This window comes from Aspergillus eucalypticola, assembly GCF_003184535.1.
Source record: "Aspergillus eucalypticola CBS 122712 chromosome Unknown BO83scaffold_10, whole genome shotgun sequence".
Classification (NCBI taxonomy): Eukaryota; Fungi; Ascomycota; class Eurotiomycetes; order Eurotiales; family Aspergillaceae; genus Aspergillus; species Aspergillus eucalypticola.
In genome coordinates this window covers 340,565-356,123 of record NW_020290284.1, presented here as the reverse complement: position 1 = coordinate 356,123, position 15,559 = coordinate 340,565, and the positions used below count along the sequence as shown (strand labels likewise).

General features: G+C 50.0%; 6 protein-coding genes across 6 annotated transcripts; 2 read left to right on the top strand and 4 right to left on the bottom strand.

Moving 5' to 3' along the window:
• Nucleotides 1-256: 256 nt before the first annotated feature.
• On the bottom strand, nt 257-1,280 carry BO83DRAFT_336374 (RNA polymerase II-binding domain-containing protein; the record flags this gene model as incomplete). The annotated part of the gene is made up of 2 exons (XM_025528444.1): nt 257-1,051; nt 1,131-1,280. Coding segments are annotated over 2 exons (945 nt in total), but the record flags the coding sequence as incomplete, so codon positions are not given.
• Nucleotides 1,281-1,709: 429 nt separating this feature from the next.
• On the bottom strand, nt 1,710-4,119 carry BO83DRAFT_14326 (uncharacterized protein). Its single transcript, XM_025526181.1, has 5 exons — nt 3,739-4,119; nt 2,656-3,678; nt 2,535-2,603; nt 2,342-2,481; nt 1,710-2,280 (listed from the first exon to the last, which is right to left on the bottom strand). The coding sequence occupies exons 1-5, from the start codon at nt 3,941-3,943 to the stop codon at nt 1,840-1,842; spliced, it is 1,878 nt and encodes a 625-aa protein (XP_025388844.1). The 5' UTR covers nt 3,944-4,119; the 3' UTR covers nt 1,710-1,839.
• A 2,199-nt stretch (nt 4,120-6,318) lies between these two features.
• On the bottom strand, nt 6,319-8,305 carry BO83DRAFT_311077 (uncharacterized protein; the record flags this gene model as incomplete). The annotated part of the gene is made up of 4 exons (XM_025527461.1): nt 6,319-6,592; nt 6,644-6,926; nt 7,023-7,507; nt 7,563-8,305. 4 exons carry the CDS (start codon nt 8,303-8,305, stop codon nt 6,319-6,321), a joined length of 1,785 nt encoding a protein of 594 aa, XP_025388843.1.
• Nucleotides 8,306-10,480: 2,175 nt separating this feature from the next.
• BO83DRAFT_426344 (uncharacterized protein) lies at nt 10,481-10,765 on the top strand (the record flags this gene model as incomplete). Its single annotated transcript, XM_025535278.1, has 2 exons — nt 10,481-10,668; nt 10,732-10,765. The coding sequence occupies 2 exons, from the start codon at nt 10,481-10,483 to the stop codon at nt 10,763-10,765; spliced, it is 222 nt and encodes a 73-aa protein (XP_025388842.1).
• A 642-nt stretch (nt 10,766-11,407) lies between these two features.
• Nucleotides 11,408-12,290, bottom strand: BO83DRAFT_377792 (uncharacterized protein). Its single transcript, XM_025531092.1, has 4 exons — nt 12,210-12,290; nt 12,126-12,139; nt 12,008-12,033; nt 11,408-11,945 (listed from the first exon to the last, which is right to left on the bottom strand). Exons 1-4 carry the CDS (start codon nt 12,216-12,218, stop codon nt 11,602-11,604), a joined length of 393 nt encoding a protein of 130 aa, XP_025388841.1. The 5' UTR covers nt 12,219-12,290; the 3' UTR covers nt 11,408-11,601.
• A 188-nt stretch (nt 12,291-12,478) lies between these two features.
• On the top strand, nt 12,479-15,360 carry BO83DRAFT_359319 (TFIIH/NER complex ATPase/helicase subunit SSL2). Its single transcript, XM_025529350.1, has 2 exons — nt 12,479-12,861; nt 12,924-15,360. Exons 1-2 carry the CDS (start codon nt 12,726-12,728, stop codon nt 15,242-15,244), a joined length of 2,457 nt encoding a protein of 818 aa, XP_025388840.1. The 5' UTR covers nt 12,479-12,725; the 3' UTR covers nt 15,245-15,360.
• Nucleotides 15,361-15,559: the final 199 nt, after the last annotated feature.

Here is a 15,559-nt window from a genome sequence, read left to right as displayed (position 1 = left end):
GGTACGGAGACCGTGTTCGGGATCGGGAATCACGCCGTCGTGATCTGCGTTGCGGTGAACGAGTTCGTGATCGTGAACGCGAACTCCAGTCGCTGGCGCTGTCGCTGTATCGTCGGCGCTTGACGGGACTGCGACTGCGGCTCCGGCTGCGACTCATGTCTCCCTTTGCCTGGCGCTTCTTCATCTGTTGGCAGAATGATCGTGACCATCCGTAGTATGTTTCTCCTTCGATTACCTCCCCATCGGCATCGCGGACGACCACCTGGCCGAGATCATCGATATCCACCACCTCGTCCTCTTCATGCTCCGGCTCTTCCGTCCCATATATCCGATCCACGTCCTTCATGAACTTCTTCAGCGCCACGACAAGATTCTCGTCCGCCGGCCCAGCCAAGAACTGCAGCGGCTTGATTGTGTCCGGTCGCAGGGGCACCGTCGAATCCGGGATAATATGCGGAACAAGGTTTCCCGCAGGTAGATCGTAGTACGGCATAGACGGATCACCATGCGTAGCCGGCATAACGAACGGGACATCCTTGCCCGAGGGCATTGGTTTCGCACCAGCTCCCGCGAAATCCAAATTACTCTCCTCGACACTCAGCGACGTCTTGACCGGACCCGAGACCGAAGCATTCTTAACCACCTCCCGTAGCTTATTCACATAATCACTGCCGTAATAGCGATTCTCCTCCCAGATATCCAGCAACTCATCCAAGCGACGATGATGTTTCGGGTTCTTCTCGCGATCATACGACGCCGCGTAGCCCAACAGCTCGACCACATGCGGTTGCAGCGATCCGCTCAATGTGCTAAACGCGGCGCTCGTATCCAGGTGGTATTTCGTATGGTGCAGCACATCATTCAGCAAATATAGGATATGGAGGCGTTTCCGCTTGCCAGATGTCGATGTCGACCTTTTCCCACCACTCTCGGCCGGCGATGGTGTGGATGATGTTTCGAATGATCCAGACAACGCAGCTAGGTATTTGGCCCATCCGCCTACGCGGTTACCTGACGAGACGACGTATTCCAGGAGCCATTGTTTGCAGGTCTAGGGGGCGCGCAAGAGAGAAAATCATTTTAGTACTTCTGGTGTATTCGCCAGTGGTTAAGGACGCATCGGTTCAAACCTGGATGTTTGCCGGGGTGCAATGCGATAGCGCCCGGTCTAGGCTGGTGTGAAAGGCTGTGATTTCGTCGCGCGCGACGGACGTCGGGTCTGGACGTAGAAGCCCTGCGGAGAAGGAGGCCTTGGCAATGGCGAGTTGATGGGATGCCATTGCTGGGCGTGTTATTGTTGGGAATGAGTGAGACTGAAGCAGAGGGAAGTGAGGCACCGATATGCTGGATCCTGAGGCGGAGATGGCGGAGCTCCGGGCTTTGCACGTGATCGCGGCCGCCCTACTAACTTACACTCTATACAGCTGTTGAACACGTGGTGTAGACACCATTATTTGTGAATAATATCAGGTGTCCTGGTGCTATATAGTTGATAATACTACAAGTATGGCCACATTGCGGAAATTAGCAACGAAGTATGCATATTGCCGGATGCTGGACCCAAATTTTACTCAAGTCATGTACACATCGTCGAGCTACAGATGGAAACTCAAAATCCGAACATATGTAGGTAGTCTATGTAAATAAATTGCTGTGAAGCCGTTGTAACTCTTTAACTAATCTCATTACACGAACGTATAAATTCAACGTTACATCCAATCAAATAATCTATAATAAATAGTACAGTTGCCTGCATGCGCACACACGGACAAGAAATGAAATCATAACATGAAGGTAACTGTCAGAGACAGCATCAGCTCATAACTTCCATGAACCTGCTTAGATACGGCCATGCTGTCTGAAGCTGCGGCCGTGGTTGTGCACGCTGTGAGCAGACGAACTGGCAGCTGCGTGGGAACTCGTGGCTTTAGCCGAGGTGGTCTTAGGATACGACGTGATGGTGGACTTGCTGGTTTCCGAAGACTTGGTGGAGCTGGAGGTGTGCTTGTGGGTGGAAGAGTGGCCGGTTGGAGTAGCAGATGCAGATGCGCTGTTAGGGTGAGACTTGGTCTTGGAAGCCGACTTGGAGGCCGACTTGGAGGATGACTTGGTGGATGACTTGGTGGACGACTTGGACTTAGACTTGGACTTGGACTTGGTAGAAGTCTCATCGTCGGACGAGGATTCATCAGTCGACTTGGTCTTCGTGGATGTGGCAGTCTTGGTCGAAGTGATACTGTCGAAACCAATGCAGGTCGACGACATGGACTTGGTGAAGGACTGCGAAGGGGTTAGCTAGGCTCTCCAAGCGCATATTCGCCCGTCGCTAGGCTCGACTTACTGCAAGAGTGGCATCCGCAATCGGGTTACCCTCGTCGCTCACTTTAGCCACCTCTGCGCCGAGCTCAATTCCAGCATAAGGTTCCACTTCGATCGCATAGTGGTAGTTCTTGGACGTGTCCGAGCAAGTGCCACTCGTGGCTACATGTTGTCAGCAGAGGCTACCATAGACCAGGTCTTGTCAGTTCACTCACATGCTTCGGCAGTGAAGTCTACTGCCAGGTAGGGCTTGAGATAGATACCGGCTTCGTATCCCCATTTTCCTAGACAGGGTTAGCGTTGCAGCTCTAATATACTCATAATCCTTGTACGTACTGCCGACAGAAAGGACCAACTCGAGGGAAGCCTTGACATAAGCCTCAAGGGTGGCGTCGATCTCAGCATCAAGTTGGACGCCAGAAGTCGTGATGGTCGGGGTCCAGTCCTTGTGCGTGACCTTCTTGTTCGCAATGTCGAGAACAGCCTCTGCATCATTGTCAAGCGAGATTTTCATGGGATAGGAGATGGACGCATCGCCATTGACGGGACCAGCGCTGGCTCCGATGTCGAAAGCAAGCTGCACGTCCAGGGTGAAGACATCCGGGATTTTAATTCCCTCAAGGGTCAATGCAGCAATCTGCGCTTCATCCGAGTAGGATTTGGTCAGGTTTCCGCTCAGGTCCAGAGCAGGAGTGATGTCTAGCTCGACATCCTTCGGTGTAAGCGTAAGTTCCGCGGTCTCGACATCCCAATCTCCGGAAAACGCGCTTCCGATCTCGCTCAAGAAACCGCTGCCACTTGGCTTCACTTTGTACTTGAATTCAACGTCAAATTCACCACTAGTTCCGCACGATTTGCATTCAGCGCTGAGCGTGAGGTCGTCTTTCGAGAAGATCTTCACTGATTTGTCGGACGCGGTTTTATCAATACTGATCGAACCAGACTTAGTTCCTGAAGTTATGCCTCGCTTGGTGAGCTCGACTGCCATGTCACTCGGGGCCTTGCCGATGGTGATCTCATGGTTTCGAAGGACATCATCCCAGGTCGCCGATTTACCGGCCAAACGTACTGTAGAGTTGTCTTGAAAGTTGGCAGCCGTAATGACGAAAGGAACACGTTGGGTGTTCCAGCTACATTGCTGGACGCCAGCCACCATAAGAAATGAGTTGTTGGCAGCCTTGTTCACCCAAGTCCACGAGTTCTTCGCATAGGAGAACGCATCTGTATCTGAGAAGCCCAAGGTAATACTCGAATTGGTGCACTGAATGTTCTCCAGCATATCGCTGAAAGACTCCATGGGGAGAATGCTTTCGTCCACAAGAGTCAGGTTACCCAAGGTGGACCCGCCACCGCTAGAAGCTATTCCAAGCATGTTAGCTATTTCCTTGTATAGTCAAGCGCCAAGAGTTGTACACTTACCACCCCAGTAGAACGAGTGACTAGTTCGCAGATCAACGCTGGAATAGTCCTGAGTTTGGACTTCAGTCCCAGCCGCCGCCACCTTGACCTGCGTGTTCGTTGTTGTAGAAGGGTTGAATGCGGTCAGTTCTAAAGCCAGACCCTGTTGGATGAGGAAGGAAGCCAAGAGACCAGTGGCCACTCCATTGTGGAGAGGGTTAACCATCTTGAACTAGATCTCTGGTCGTATTGGTCGTATGAAGTGAAATGAAGGTATAGGATTGAAGCAATATAAAGAACGACTGTCTTTGCAGAAGACAAAAAGAGTGACTGTCCCAAGAAGGGAAACGAAGAGAGTGACGATAATGAAATGAAAGAGTTCTTGTGATCTGCTCCAGCTTAGGAGATGTATCTCATCCTTTTAAGTCGGATGGATCATTGGCCCCCAACCAACAGTTCCCGTGTGCCATTAGCAACACTAGGTCAGAGCCCGGCCAAGGCTCTGACACTGCCCACTCAGGACATGACAAGCCGTCCGCAATAGGTAGGTTCCTGGAGTAGCTCCTGAGGCTACATCCTTCATGGGGGGCGGAGTCGACCCAAGACCAACCGAGAGAAAAGATTTCGTGTTCTAGAGTGAGATTGGGGGCGATTCGGAGGATGATCCCCGTATGAAGTCGTAGCGGGACAACGCCCAAGCAGTTGAACGTGATGTCTCCCAATCAGTATACCGTGGATGTCTGCTTCAGATTTTAAACGCTTAAGATAAACAAGATACTGTGACGCTCCATTCAGGTCCTGTAAATGGCAATCCATGGACTCGTTAGCTCCCACGGGAGCTGCAGGCGATACGTACAAGGCACGAAAGAACCATGTACAATTGCCCAGTTCTAGACAAGGGCACTGTTTCAAAGCACTGTCAGCGAATGAAGTCTCGAGGAGAATGGAGAAACCAACACGACCCTGCAGTTTGAATGGGGCATGATGAGGGCGATGGTAGATTTCGCCCCCACGGCCATTGCCCACTATTTTCGGGTACCTCAATCCATCTTCCTTCGGTCGTTGTATTGAAATAGCCAGGCCATGCATGGTTCTCCTGAAAGTGAAACACCGTGCAGGGTAAAATCTTAGTTGTTATGAGAAACATGCTACCTGCGGTGCTTTGATAGAGGGGCTGAATACCACTATTGGTGTGACCTTGCGGCTGACAATTAGAGGCTGACAACCACATGGACCTGCCTAGCCAGCACTGTGCCTCCTGAGTCCACAGAGCCTTGGTAGTGTCATGGTTTCACAGAGAAAAGCCTTAATTAAGCATAGGTGATGTGAAGATTCAGCAAGCATCAGCTCATTGGAACCTTTGTTGATTTTGCATCCGCTCATGAGCATGCAAAAGCAGTAAGCGTAGTCACCTGCCGTTTAAGGTTTAGCACTCATCACCAGGCTGTGTTGCAAATAAGGATGAGCATTGCACTATACCTAGTTTAATGCATGGAACCGAAGCAGAAGTCAACTCCTGGCGGCTGGAAGAGCCAAGGGGAACCAGTGTTTGAGCACATGGGGCCAAAAGCTGGGGTAGATAAAAGACACTTGAGTAAGTTCAGCCGCAACGCCTAGGTCGGAGCTCATGCCGAATGGCTAAATTATGGCATAGCTAGCAGCCGGTGAAAATAGGGTGTCTCTCCACTTGTGGTGCCTGCGACTATTACACTGCCCTAGGATTAACATTCGCTGCACGTACTCGGTGCAAGAGTGAGGTTATCAGGTGCTCCGCCACGCCGGTCTCGCCAGACCCACTGTAAGATGCGATTCGAGAAATCGTTTAGAATCCTTCTCCGCAAGGTTAGCCTATTCCGAACATCGACGAACGAAGATAGAATAGTAAAGGATGTGTGAGAACTCTTTTACGCCCAACACCTACGACTTTTGTGATCCTCCATCGTTCCTTTCAACATGTTAATAAAACGCTGTGATATAGAGCTTGAAGGTGTATCGCCCCGTCTGAATGAAGTGTCGCAAGTCTGCTCCTAAGGGTGCTTCTGTCAATTTAGCAGACGGCTAAGGGACACTAGTCACTAGTTCGTTAGGACTCTGAGCCACAAGCCCCTTGCAAGGCTTTGTCACTTGCGTCAGAAAGAGTCTGCTACCAAAAAAGCCCCACGCTTTATAGCAATTGGATTCTATGAAGTCCCAGCAGGGCATGATCTCCCTGAGTTCTAGAGCATTGAATATGTGATTCCTGATAGGGGGCGGGGTTGGACGTCTACTCCTCTGGAAATTTGCGGAGTGGGAATTGGTTTTGCGCCTCATGCAGTAAGGTCATTTCCAACAATAGCACGACCTTGGGCTTGTTATACCATGTTGTATTGTGATTGGCCAAAGATTGTCATTTTGTAGCACGGCTTCGTTCACAGCGGCGTGGAGACTGATCTCAGCTCCTTCAGCCTCACAGGCCACTTGTGATGTTTTTTGACCCAGAACTCGGAGCGTATATCCGCGCTGGATATTAAAATTTTACGAACCTTAATACACGATCGTATCTCTCTAGTGAGATTCTAGAAATATCTCATGAGAAATCAACCTTGAAGCAACTTACTGATGCTAGTGTCGATGGTGGTCAGTTTCATCTATCCACAGTAAGATACCCTCAAAGTTCAGCTCGCGATCCTTAGGTTCTTCAACTAGATCGTCAAGCTCACTTGCGGAAAATGGATCGATAATCCATTGGTGCTGCTGGAGTCGACGAATCATTTCGATGTCTCCCGTTCCATCATCAAGCCAGATGCCATCATCATAGCTTCTATGCCAATTGAACAAACGTGATGTTGCAACCCCTGACTGTTCATCAGCAGCATTTTGTTCGGCGTAGGACACGCTTGATAGTTAGTATATAGAGCGGTAATGCAGCTGATATCCCCAGACTTACTTGTTAGAATGCTCTGTAGATGAAGGGCGTATCACCCTCTGAACCTGGGACTGACGAATTTGGTACGGTTCGGTCGCGGGGATCCTCTTTCCCGAACTCAGAACCCAGCATGTGGTCCATGAGATAGGTCTGTGCATATGTCCGAGGTGTTGTCGGATTTCAAGACTGACATTCTCGACGGGAGTTGTGCCGAAGGGAGGTGCAGGTGACCAGGGCACCGATGTGCTTGACCGGCAATAAAATGAAGTTTGAAACTCATGTGCCCGAGTAATGACTGTCTTCTCTACTTTGCCTGAGCAATACTCCATCTGGAGAAAGGATTGAGCTGTATCTGTCCAAAAGGCGGCCACAAGACATATAGGCGGTAGAGTATACAGACTCATGTTTAGAAAGGAGTCTACTTGACCTCCACGAATAGCTGCGACCCAGAAGTGACATAGAGACGGGTTCGTATATGTGATCGCTCTAAGGAGCTGTTGGTTATCCATCTTGTTCGCCGTTGAGAGGGCTTTCCTCACACCCAAAGATGCAGCTCCCATGATATTACAGGGAATAGATGGGTCAAAAAAGGCACTGCATATTAACGAGTCCAATGCATCCTGTGTGGAGCTTAAAGTGAGAAATCTATCAATAGATTGGTAAAGTTCATGAAAGACTGCGTCTTTTGCTCTTGGTAGATAGGCAGCAGAAGCAGTCGGGGCTGCTACAGCAGGAGCGAGGATAGGCGAAGGTGTGTTCCGTGAGGTCAATAGTAAAACAGACGCAAGACCGGTGGTCAATTCTAGTTCCAGGCCTTCCGATATGCAAAAATTCACAAGAATATCAAAGGCCAGAGACGAATTTGGTGTGACTGGCACCCAATTGCTTCATAAACCAGTTAGTCCATAACAACGAATATCGACTGACATTTCAGATTTACCGGCTTTTTTTAGCCCCCTCACTTGCCATCATCCATGGAGAACAGAATTTTGCGGTTTCTTTCTTCACTAGTGCTAACCAGCAGCCTTGCGTGACAAGATGCCAGAAAGAGTCCTCAATCTGCATACCATTTTCATGGAGTACCTGGCTGTTCCAACCTGCTCGTTGGAATATTTCTGACCAGCGGCAGGAAACAATGTAGGACCAAGCTAGAACGATGTTTGTAAAATACCCAGAGCGAAAGGCCTTGGTGTGTATCGGAAAAATCGGTTGTAATTGCGTCTCAGCTTTCAGCTTGTAGACGACAGGCTTTGGAAATCCGAGGCATTGAAGATAATCAATCAGCTTGTAAGGTTGATCGCAGTCTGGATCGTCTGTTGAGTGTATCTGTAGAGAGGATCTAAGCATAAGAAATGTTCTCCGTCTCCCTGTAATATGGACATCGTCTGGGAGGCAGGATAGAAACGGGGGGACATGTTTGAGGAGGCTTAGAAAGTCAACCAAGTAGGTGTAGAAAGAGGTAGTGTCACTTAGAGGCATTGAGGTCGCATCCTTCCATTCATCAAAATTGGACTGACAGCAATGATGGAACTCTGCTGTTGAGGGACATACTCCGTCACCAGGAGACCAAGTCACACCAACCTCACTGTCGCTTTCATCGCTATAGTCAGATCGGTACTTATTCTGAGAGCTCATGCAATCTTTTTTCTCAATGGCGTCAGTGATTGATGGGCCACCCTCCATAGTGAGGGTCAACATTCAAGTCACCTATGCCATATAGGTACATGTAGTAGTCTAGACCATAACTAGTAGCTGTTGCCATGGCACAGGCGGTGAGGGTGACAGTGAACGGTAAAAGAATAACCTGTCAAACTTCTGCTGAAGGGATGCACTATGTCAGCAATCAAAACATTTCTCTCATAGTTCACCCATTTTCGAATCAATATTCTCTATCAGATTTGTTAGAGTTGATGGTTCTGCAAAGATGTGCGAAGTTCATGGCCGAGAAACCATCATCTCAATTATAATTCAAGATCGGAGTCACATGATAATACCAGTATTCAGTAACAACAGTGAGCATTACGGCTGAGGTAACGCATAGTGTCTGTCCTAAACTATATTACTAGGAGCACTCCATATGTTCAGCAATATTGGCATCCACATGTGGATGGAGAAGCATCATGGCCCGAGCCCCTCAGATCGGTACCCCCGGATCATATCTTCCACCACTGATCTGGACATGCATATACTAGCATACTAGTTTACTAGTAGCTGCAGCTTGGTATGGCGAGGGAACTGAAGAGTGAGAGGGCTCTACCCGATCCGTACTGCAACTGACATAGGGAGTTTTTAAAGAGCACTGCAGTATGTACATGTGGAGCCAAGTGTCAGATAGTAGTATCTCCATGAAGCTTATTTATATTTACCAGAATAAAAGATGCCAGTACTAACATGAGTATTCGACTGACAACGGATGCCGCTCTGTCGTTGTCCAAATAGCTGATAGACACCTCTTCCCGCCTATCAGAGAATTTACGACACAACGCAGTATTTTGAAGTACTATCTTCAGAGTTCTATGGAGTACCCATGGAGTATTCAATGTTGTGAATGGGAGGGAGCCAACTTGGCTGGACTAATAGCTGAGTCATGATTCGCGGGGACACATCGGTGACGTCAGTTATGATTGGCGGCCTCAGGCGCCGTGGGGGGGAAGTGGCATGATCGATGCAGGATTGCTTCGTGTTTCTCTCCCCTTTAATCTCCCCTCCTACGTTGTAACAATGGAATTGTCTAGGTAGATGGACACCTAGCTGCCCCTGATCACCTTAGGCTCGTGCTCAATGTGTACGTACACACAAATAGTGATATCTATTGTCATGGACCAACCGCAGTCACTCAACCAGTCCGTTCTTCACTCATACGTCAAAAACCACACACCGCCAGGCCGGATACTCAAGTCCCGCCATCAGACAAGCGAGTGACCAGACCTTAAACTCCAGCGGGCCGGGACCACTGTTTTGGGGGGGGGAGTTGCAGCCTGGCACGCCATGCCCAACCGCGCCTGAGCAACAACTAAACTAGTCTACTACAGTACTACTAACCAACTACCGCGATCGCCGCCCGCGTGCCTGGCCGGTCCGTCATTGAGCCCCGCTGTTTCCTTCGGCCGGAAATCGCGATCAGCTGCCCCTCGATGGCGTGAGTTCTCACCTTCACTCCTGTGAGTCAGTTCAACAGTGTTGAGACTGGATCATCAATGCCCTTTTGGTCAATGCGACGGTACATCAGTGGGTGCCCACATAACTCATGTGGTCCATGCATCATCCATTATGGTAGGAATGCAGGTGACAGGTATGGAGTGAGGTGTATGAACATCGACTAATCTACATAGACACTAGAATCGACAACTGCCTGGCATGCTATCCGATCTCCAGCTGATGGCTACATGATTCGGGACCGTTTTTCCGCGCGCTTTTCGTTTATCCCTCAAGGTTCTCGAAACCCAAAACTCAGTGTCATCATCAATCAGCATTAGTTGAGGGACTAGCCTAGCAATCATCATGGGCCTGTGGGCCTTTTTGAACCCCCGCAAGACAACCACCCCCCCACAGGGTAACACGGTCCGTTCGGCTGAGGTGTAGGCTGATCCTCCATTTGCCTCTAACAAGCCTTGATAGAGTCCTATACCATAATTATTATAAGTAGGTCCGTATTGCCGCACAGCAGTTGTGCAACCTTTTTATCATTAGTATTAACCTTTGAAGAACGCTTACCTGTTGAACTTACTTCCCCCTTGAAAAAGGCGCCGCTTCCTCCTATCTACTTATTACTTTACTGGACAACCCACTCTCCTGATCGAATACTTTTCCTGGCAATATCCATAAACGCCAGTTCCCTCAACCAAAACACCGTTCACCATGTCTATCGCCATGCAACTCGCCCGCCCAACCATCCGCCACTTTTCCGTCCGCCGTCCTCAGCCAGACACTCGCATTTCCCGCTTCATCACCAGCTCCTGTCTATTCACGGCTGTGGTGCTTCCCTTCGTACCTCCAGCTCTTGAGAGTTCTCGCGAGAAGAACAATGGATACCCCAATCACAACAAGTTAGATCTCCTCTCTGAAACATTCATAATCTTCAAACACCTGATATTAATAACCCATGATAGGCCGCACCCACCGCTATGCTTCCACGCGCGCTAAGCGGAGGTAGTCTCTATATCCGATCGGATATAACTCCCACACGACTAGCGGGGCTCATTTCCGAACGACCACCACCCACTCCGGGCGTTAGGAAACTTCTCGATATCGCGCGATTTTTCACTTTTCGCACTGAATCATTTCTTTCGGGATCAACACTTGCTGATCGGTCAAGGCGTAAGGGAGCTGGGCGATTGCTTACATACATACATTCCGTCTGAAGGACTCACGCGACATGACTCGGGGCTTTTCTTTTGGCAGAGATGCATATCATACCTCTGTTTAAGGCGGGCGGGAGTTTCGATGGCGTTCCTTGCTTTGCTTTTTCTCCTTACTATGTTGGGCTTATCACATGCATAGTTGCATCCTTACCCGTTGAAGAAAGTCTCATGATTGGGGAAGGGATCTGGACAGGTGCCAGCCCGGTTACACCCATCAATGTGGGCGTCTCTCTTTTGGTGGGATTGGTGGATGCTCCACGACCTTCATTTCGGATTGATCGTGGCTATTTTACCTATAGAACAATACCTTATGGCTACTTAATTTCAATCGAAGCATTACTGAAACCAACATCTACTCCTTAAAGCACTGCTGTATAGACAAAGAGTTCATCCCGACCTACGGATCAACTTACTGTAGCTATGCCCCTACGTTAGCAGGGATAACCCCGCCGATCAAGATATTTAAGCAGGTCATACTATACCTAGTTCCTGCAGCTCCAAAAACCAAACTATGATACATGAAAATGCCAGAACATAGCCTTTTCTTCTTCTCCCCCTTGTTTTACCATCGCCGCGTCCATCTCATATTCGTATGTGCAAACTAACTACCCACCAGCCCTACAAGCGGTTTCCCCTCGGAGGCCGGAAAGGCTGCGTAGCCTCATATTTACTCTTTTCCAGCACCCGCTCAGCTTCAGTCTCCGGTTCGTGACGAGTCGGTGCGGGGTCATGGCTAGCTTCAGCACTGGGCGAGCCCACATCATCGGCACGCACTAACTGGGCGCGCTTCAGGCTCGGATCTTCGGTCGGACTAGGAGTCGGGACATTGTTCGGGGCGTTCTGGCGTCGGTGCTCGGCTTCCATCGCAGCCAGCTGCGCCTTGCGCTTCACTTCCGCTTCGAAACGGGTCTGACGGTCGGCGTTGATGGATTTCTTAGCAAAGTAGTAGGCTCCGCCGCCAGCTGTTGTATTTCGATATTAGTGATATGGATACATTGATTTGGGTTCACAGATTACTTCTTACCGACGCAAAGGGTGCCCCAGCCTATCCTGTTGGGTTGGGTGAGTTTCCGTTAGTATTGTGTGTATTCCAGGTGGTGTGGACGCCTAGCAGGCAGGTGTTTGTTGTAGGGTTCGCTCACCATGTAGATCGGATCTGATCGATAGCGACGGAGCAATTGTTAGCGAGACATTATAGACAAAGCTATAAAGGAACTGGAACATACCGTGTTCATTGTGAATGTTAATCTGGCCTCGACGGGTTTGTCTGTACAGAGGTGGACTCGGAGCCGCGGACTCGCAAGAAGCTCCGGACTTTACCTAAGGACTAGACTACGTCAAACCGGCCGGTTCCCTTTAGTGAGTGACACCCAGCCAATCACAGCGCTGCATTGTCGGATCGCCACTCGCCTTGTTGCCTCAGGCGTGCATTTGTCATTCCCGAGAGCCTCATCTCATGCTTCTCGTTCTTGATCATCTCCCCTGCTTTTTTCTTGCTCTCACTTTATCTTCGTTGCGCTCTCACCAGCTTCTGTGCCTCACTGCTTCAGCTGGTCGATTTGGTCCACGACCCCTGGAGCTATCGAGCTGCCGTATTCCCTTCACGCTCGTCCAGGCGCCGGTAGCCTTTCGGAGCACCCGCGTACATCATTCTCTCACCGTCCCGCATCGCATCCTCTTCACTACATTAGACGATCCCCTTCGACTCTGGTCGAACTGGGAAGAGGTTACATACATACATAATGCCCATCAAACGCAAAGCTACGGATAGCGGTCGGTCAAGTAGAGCATCGAAACGGCCCACACCTGTGCCGGATGTTGGTAGTAGTGATGAATACTCAGACTACGAGGAAGAAGTCAAGGATGACAACCTGAAAGGTAGCGTAGAAGTGGAGTTTCCTGCATATAGGGTCTGGATGCTGACATCTTTTGCTTACAAGGTGTCTTGGAGAAATTCTCCCTCGAATCCTTTAGCAACAAGAAAAGCGCCGCCGTACAGAGACAGGACCCCGATTTCGGTTACAAGGACTTTTCCTCGCTATCGTTGAAACCTGATCATGCGAACCGCCCGCTCTGGATCGATCCTCTCAAAGGAACTATCACTTTGGAGAGTTTCTCGCCGCTTGCACCCCAGGCGCAGGACTTCTTGACTACTATCGCCGAACCGCTGTCGCGTCCGACCCATCTGCACGAATACCGATTGACGGGGAATAGTTTGTATGCGGCTGTCTCGGTGGGTTTGTTGCCCCAGGATATCATCAACTTTCTGGATCGATTGTCGAAAACGCCGCTTCCGGATACCATCAAGTCGTTCATTCTCGACTTTACGAAATCATACGGAAAAATCAAGGTCGTGTTGAAACATAACCGCTTCTTCGTGGAGAGTACCGATCCGGCGATGTTGCAGATGCTGCTGCAGGATGAGGTTATTGGGTCTCAGAGATTGAAAGGCACGGAGGGCATTATTCAGCAGGCGGCCCCGAAAATGGGTGGTCTGGTCATTCCGGGTACAAAGGATGCAGCGGGTGTTAGACAGGCTTCGGAGCAGAAGCCGGCGGAAGACGGCGCAGGCGAAGCTCGTAAAGAGGACGATATCCTGCTGGCGATTCGCGACGATGATGACGATGAGGAGGAAGTTCAAGTGCACAGTTTCGAAATTCCCAACGAAGCAGTCGAACCCGTCAAGGCGCGCTGTCAGGCCATGGGCTGTCCAGCGCTGGAGGAGTATGATTTCCGAAACGATGAGATCAATCCCACCTTGGATATCGACTTGAAGCCAGCCGCAAGAATTCGAAGCTACCAAGAAAAGAGTTTGAGTAAGATGTTCGGTAATGGACGTGCGAAGAGTGGAATCATTGTCTTGCCTTGTGGTGCAGGAAAGACGCTGGTGGGTATCACGGCGGGCTGCACAATCAAGAAGGGAACAATTGTCTTGTGTACCAGTTCGATGTCGGTCGTGCAATGGCGTAACGAGTTCTTGCGCTGGTCCAACATCGATCCCGGTGATATTGCCGTGTTCACATCAGACAACAAGGAGAAGTTCCGTCGATCGACTGGTATCATCGTGTCAACTTACTCCATGGTGTCCCAGACGCGTGCTCGGTCGCATGATGCGCAGAAGATGATGGATTGGATCCAGTCACGAGAGTGGGGTCTGATGATTCTTGACGAGGTGCACGTCGTGCCTGCATCGATGTTCCGAAAGGTCACGTCGGCAATTGCGTGTCAGAGTAAATTGGGATTGACGGCAACGCTGTTGCGAGAGGATGACAAGATCAAGGATCTGAACTTCTTGATTGGACCGAAATTGTACGAAGCCAACTGGATGGAACTGGCCGAGCAAGGGCACATTGCCAAGGTTCAGTGCGCCGAGGTGTGGTGTCCGATGACGACTGAATTTTACTCCGAATACATGAGAGAGAAGTCACGAAAGGCTGCTCTTCTATACATCATGAACCCGCGGAAATTTCAAGCCTGCCAGTTCCTGATCGACTACCATGAGAAGCGAGGCGATAAGGTCATTGTCTTTTCCGACAACGTCTATGCTCTTCAACGATATGCACTCAAACTGAACAAGGCCTATATCTACGGTGGTACTCCACAGAACGAGCGCATGCGCATTCTGGAGAACTTCCAGCACAATGAACAAGTCAACACTATCTTCCTCTCCAAGATCGGAGACACGTCGCTCGATCTGCCGGAAGCCACTTGTCTGATCCAGATTTCGTCTCACTACGGTTCCCGTCGTCAGGAAGCCCAACGACTTGGTCGTATTCTGCGAGCCAAGCGTCGTAACGACGAGGGATTCAACGCCTTCTTCTACTCGCTCGTGTCGAAAGACACAGATGAAATGTTCTACTCCTCCAAGCGACAGGCTTTCCTGGTCGACCAGGGCTACGCGTTCAAGGTCATTACTCACCTGCAAGGCATCGAAAACCTGGAGGGTCTGGCGTACGCCACACCCAGCGAACGGCGTGAGCTGTTGCAGGAGGTGATGTTACAGAACGAGACTTCTGCCGAGGTAGAGCATGTCACGGACGATCTTTTCTCAGGACGTTCGGGCGGCCAGCGAAAGGGAGCAGTCAAGCGCAGTGCGGCGACGCTCAGCGGCCTGGCCGGCGGTGAAGACATGGCATATATTGAGTACAACAAGAGCCGGAACAAGCAGCTGAAGGATAAGGTGGGCCATCACCCGCTGTTCCGGAAGCTGGAGCGCGAGCGACTGAAGCGGAAGAAGGAGTTGGAGGATTTCATGCGGTAGTTCGAACAAAGTTAATACCCAGACCGACACAACATACTTTATACGACATACCCAGTTTAGATTGGACATGCATTAGTGAAAAGTAATCTCACATACGAATGGAACTTAAGGTGCATTCTTAAACAGACTCTTGTAAATGAAGCCCTAGAACCACCATCATCCCCTAAACCATCAAGGTACCACCCAGCATCAACTGGATAGTTTATTAATAGCTGAAGTCCAGACCCAATCCCAAATGCAATATAGAGTAAGCAACAGCGCCAAACACCGAGCCAGAGGCCGAGCCCGAGCTTGACCCCATCATGTTACTAATGC

Excerpts from the sequence above, each read along its gene's own strand:
- BO83DRAFT_359319 (XM_025529350.1), top strand. The coding sequence starts at position 12,726 with ATGCCCATCAAACGCAAAGCTACGGATAGCGGTCGGTCAAGTAGAGCA. Across the intron at positions 12,862-12,923 it reads CAAGGATGACAACCTGAAAG|GTGTCTTGGAGAAATTCTCC; the intron begins GTAGCGTAGAAG and ends TTTGCTTACAAG.
- BO83DRAFT_14326 (XM_025526181.1), bottom strand. The coding sequence starts at position 3,943 with ATGGTTAACCCTCTCCACAATGGAGTGGCCACTGGTCTCTTGGCTTCC. Across the intron at positions 3,679-3,738 it reads TCACTCGTTCTACTGGGGTG|CTTCTAGCGGTGGCGGGTCC; the intron begins GTAAGTGTACAA and ends TGCTTGGAATAG. Across the intron at positions 2,482-2,534 it reads AGACTTCACTGCCGAAGCAT|CCACGAGTGGCACTTGCTCG; the intron begins GTGAGTGAACTG and ends GACAACATGTAG.
- BO83DRAFT_377792 (XM_025531092.1), bottom strand. Across the intron at positions 11,946-12,007 it reads CTGGGGCACCCTTTGCGTCG|CTGGCGGCGGAGCCTACTAC; the intron begins GTAAGAAGTAAT and ends GAAATACAACAG.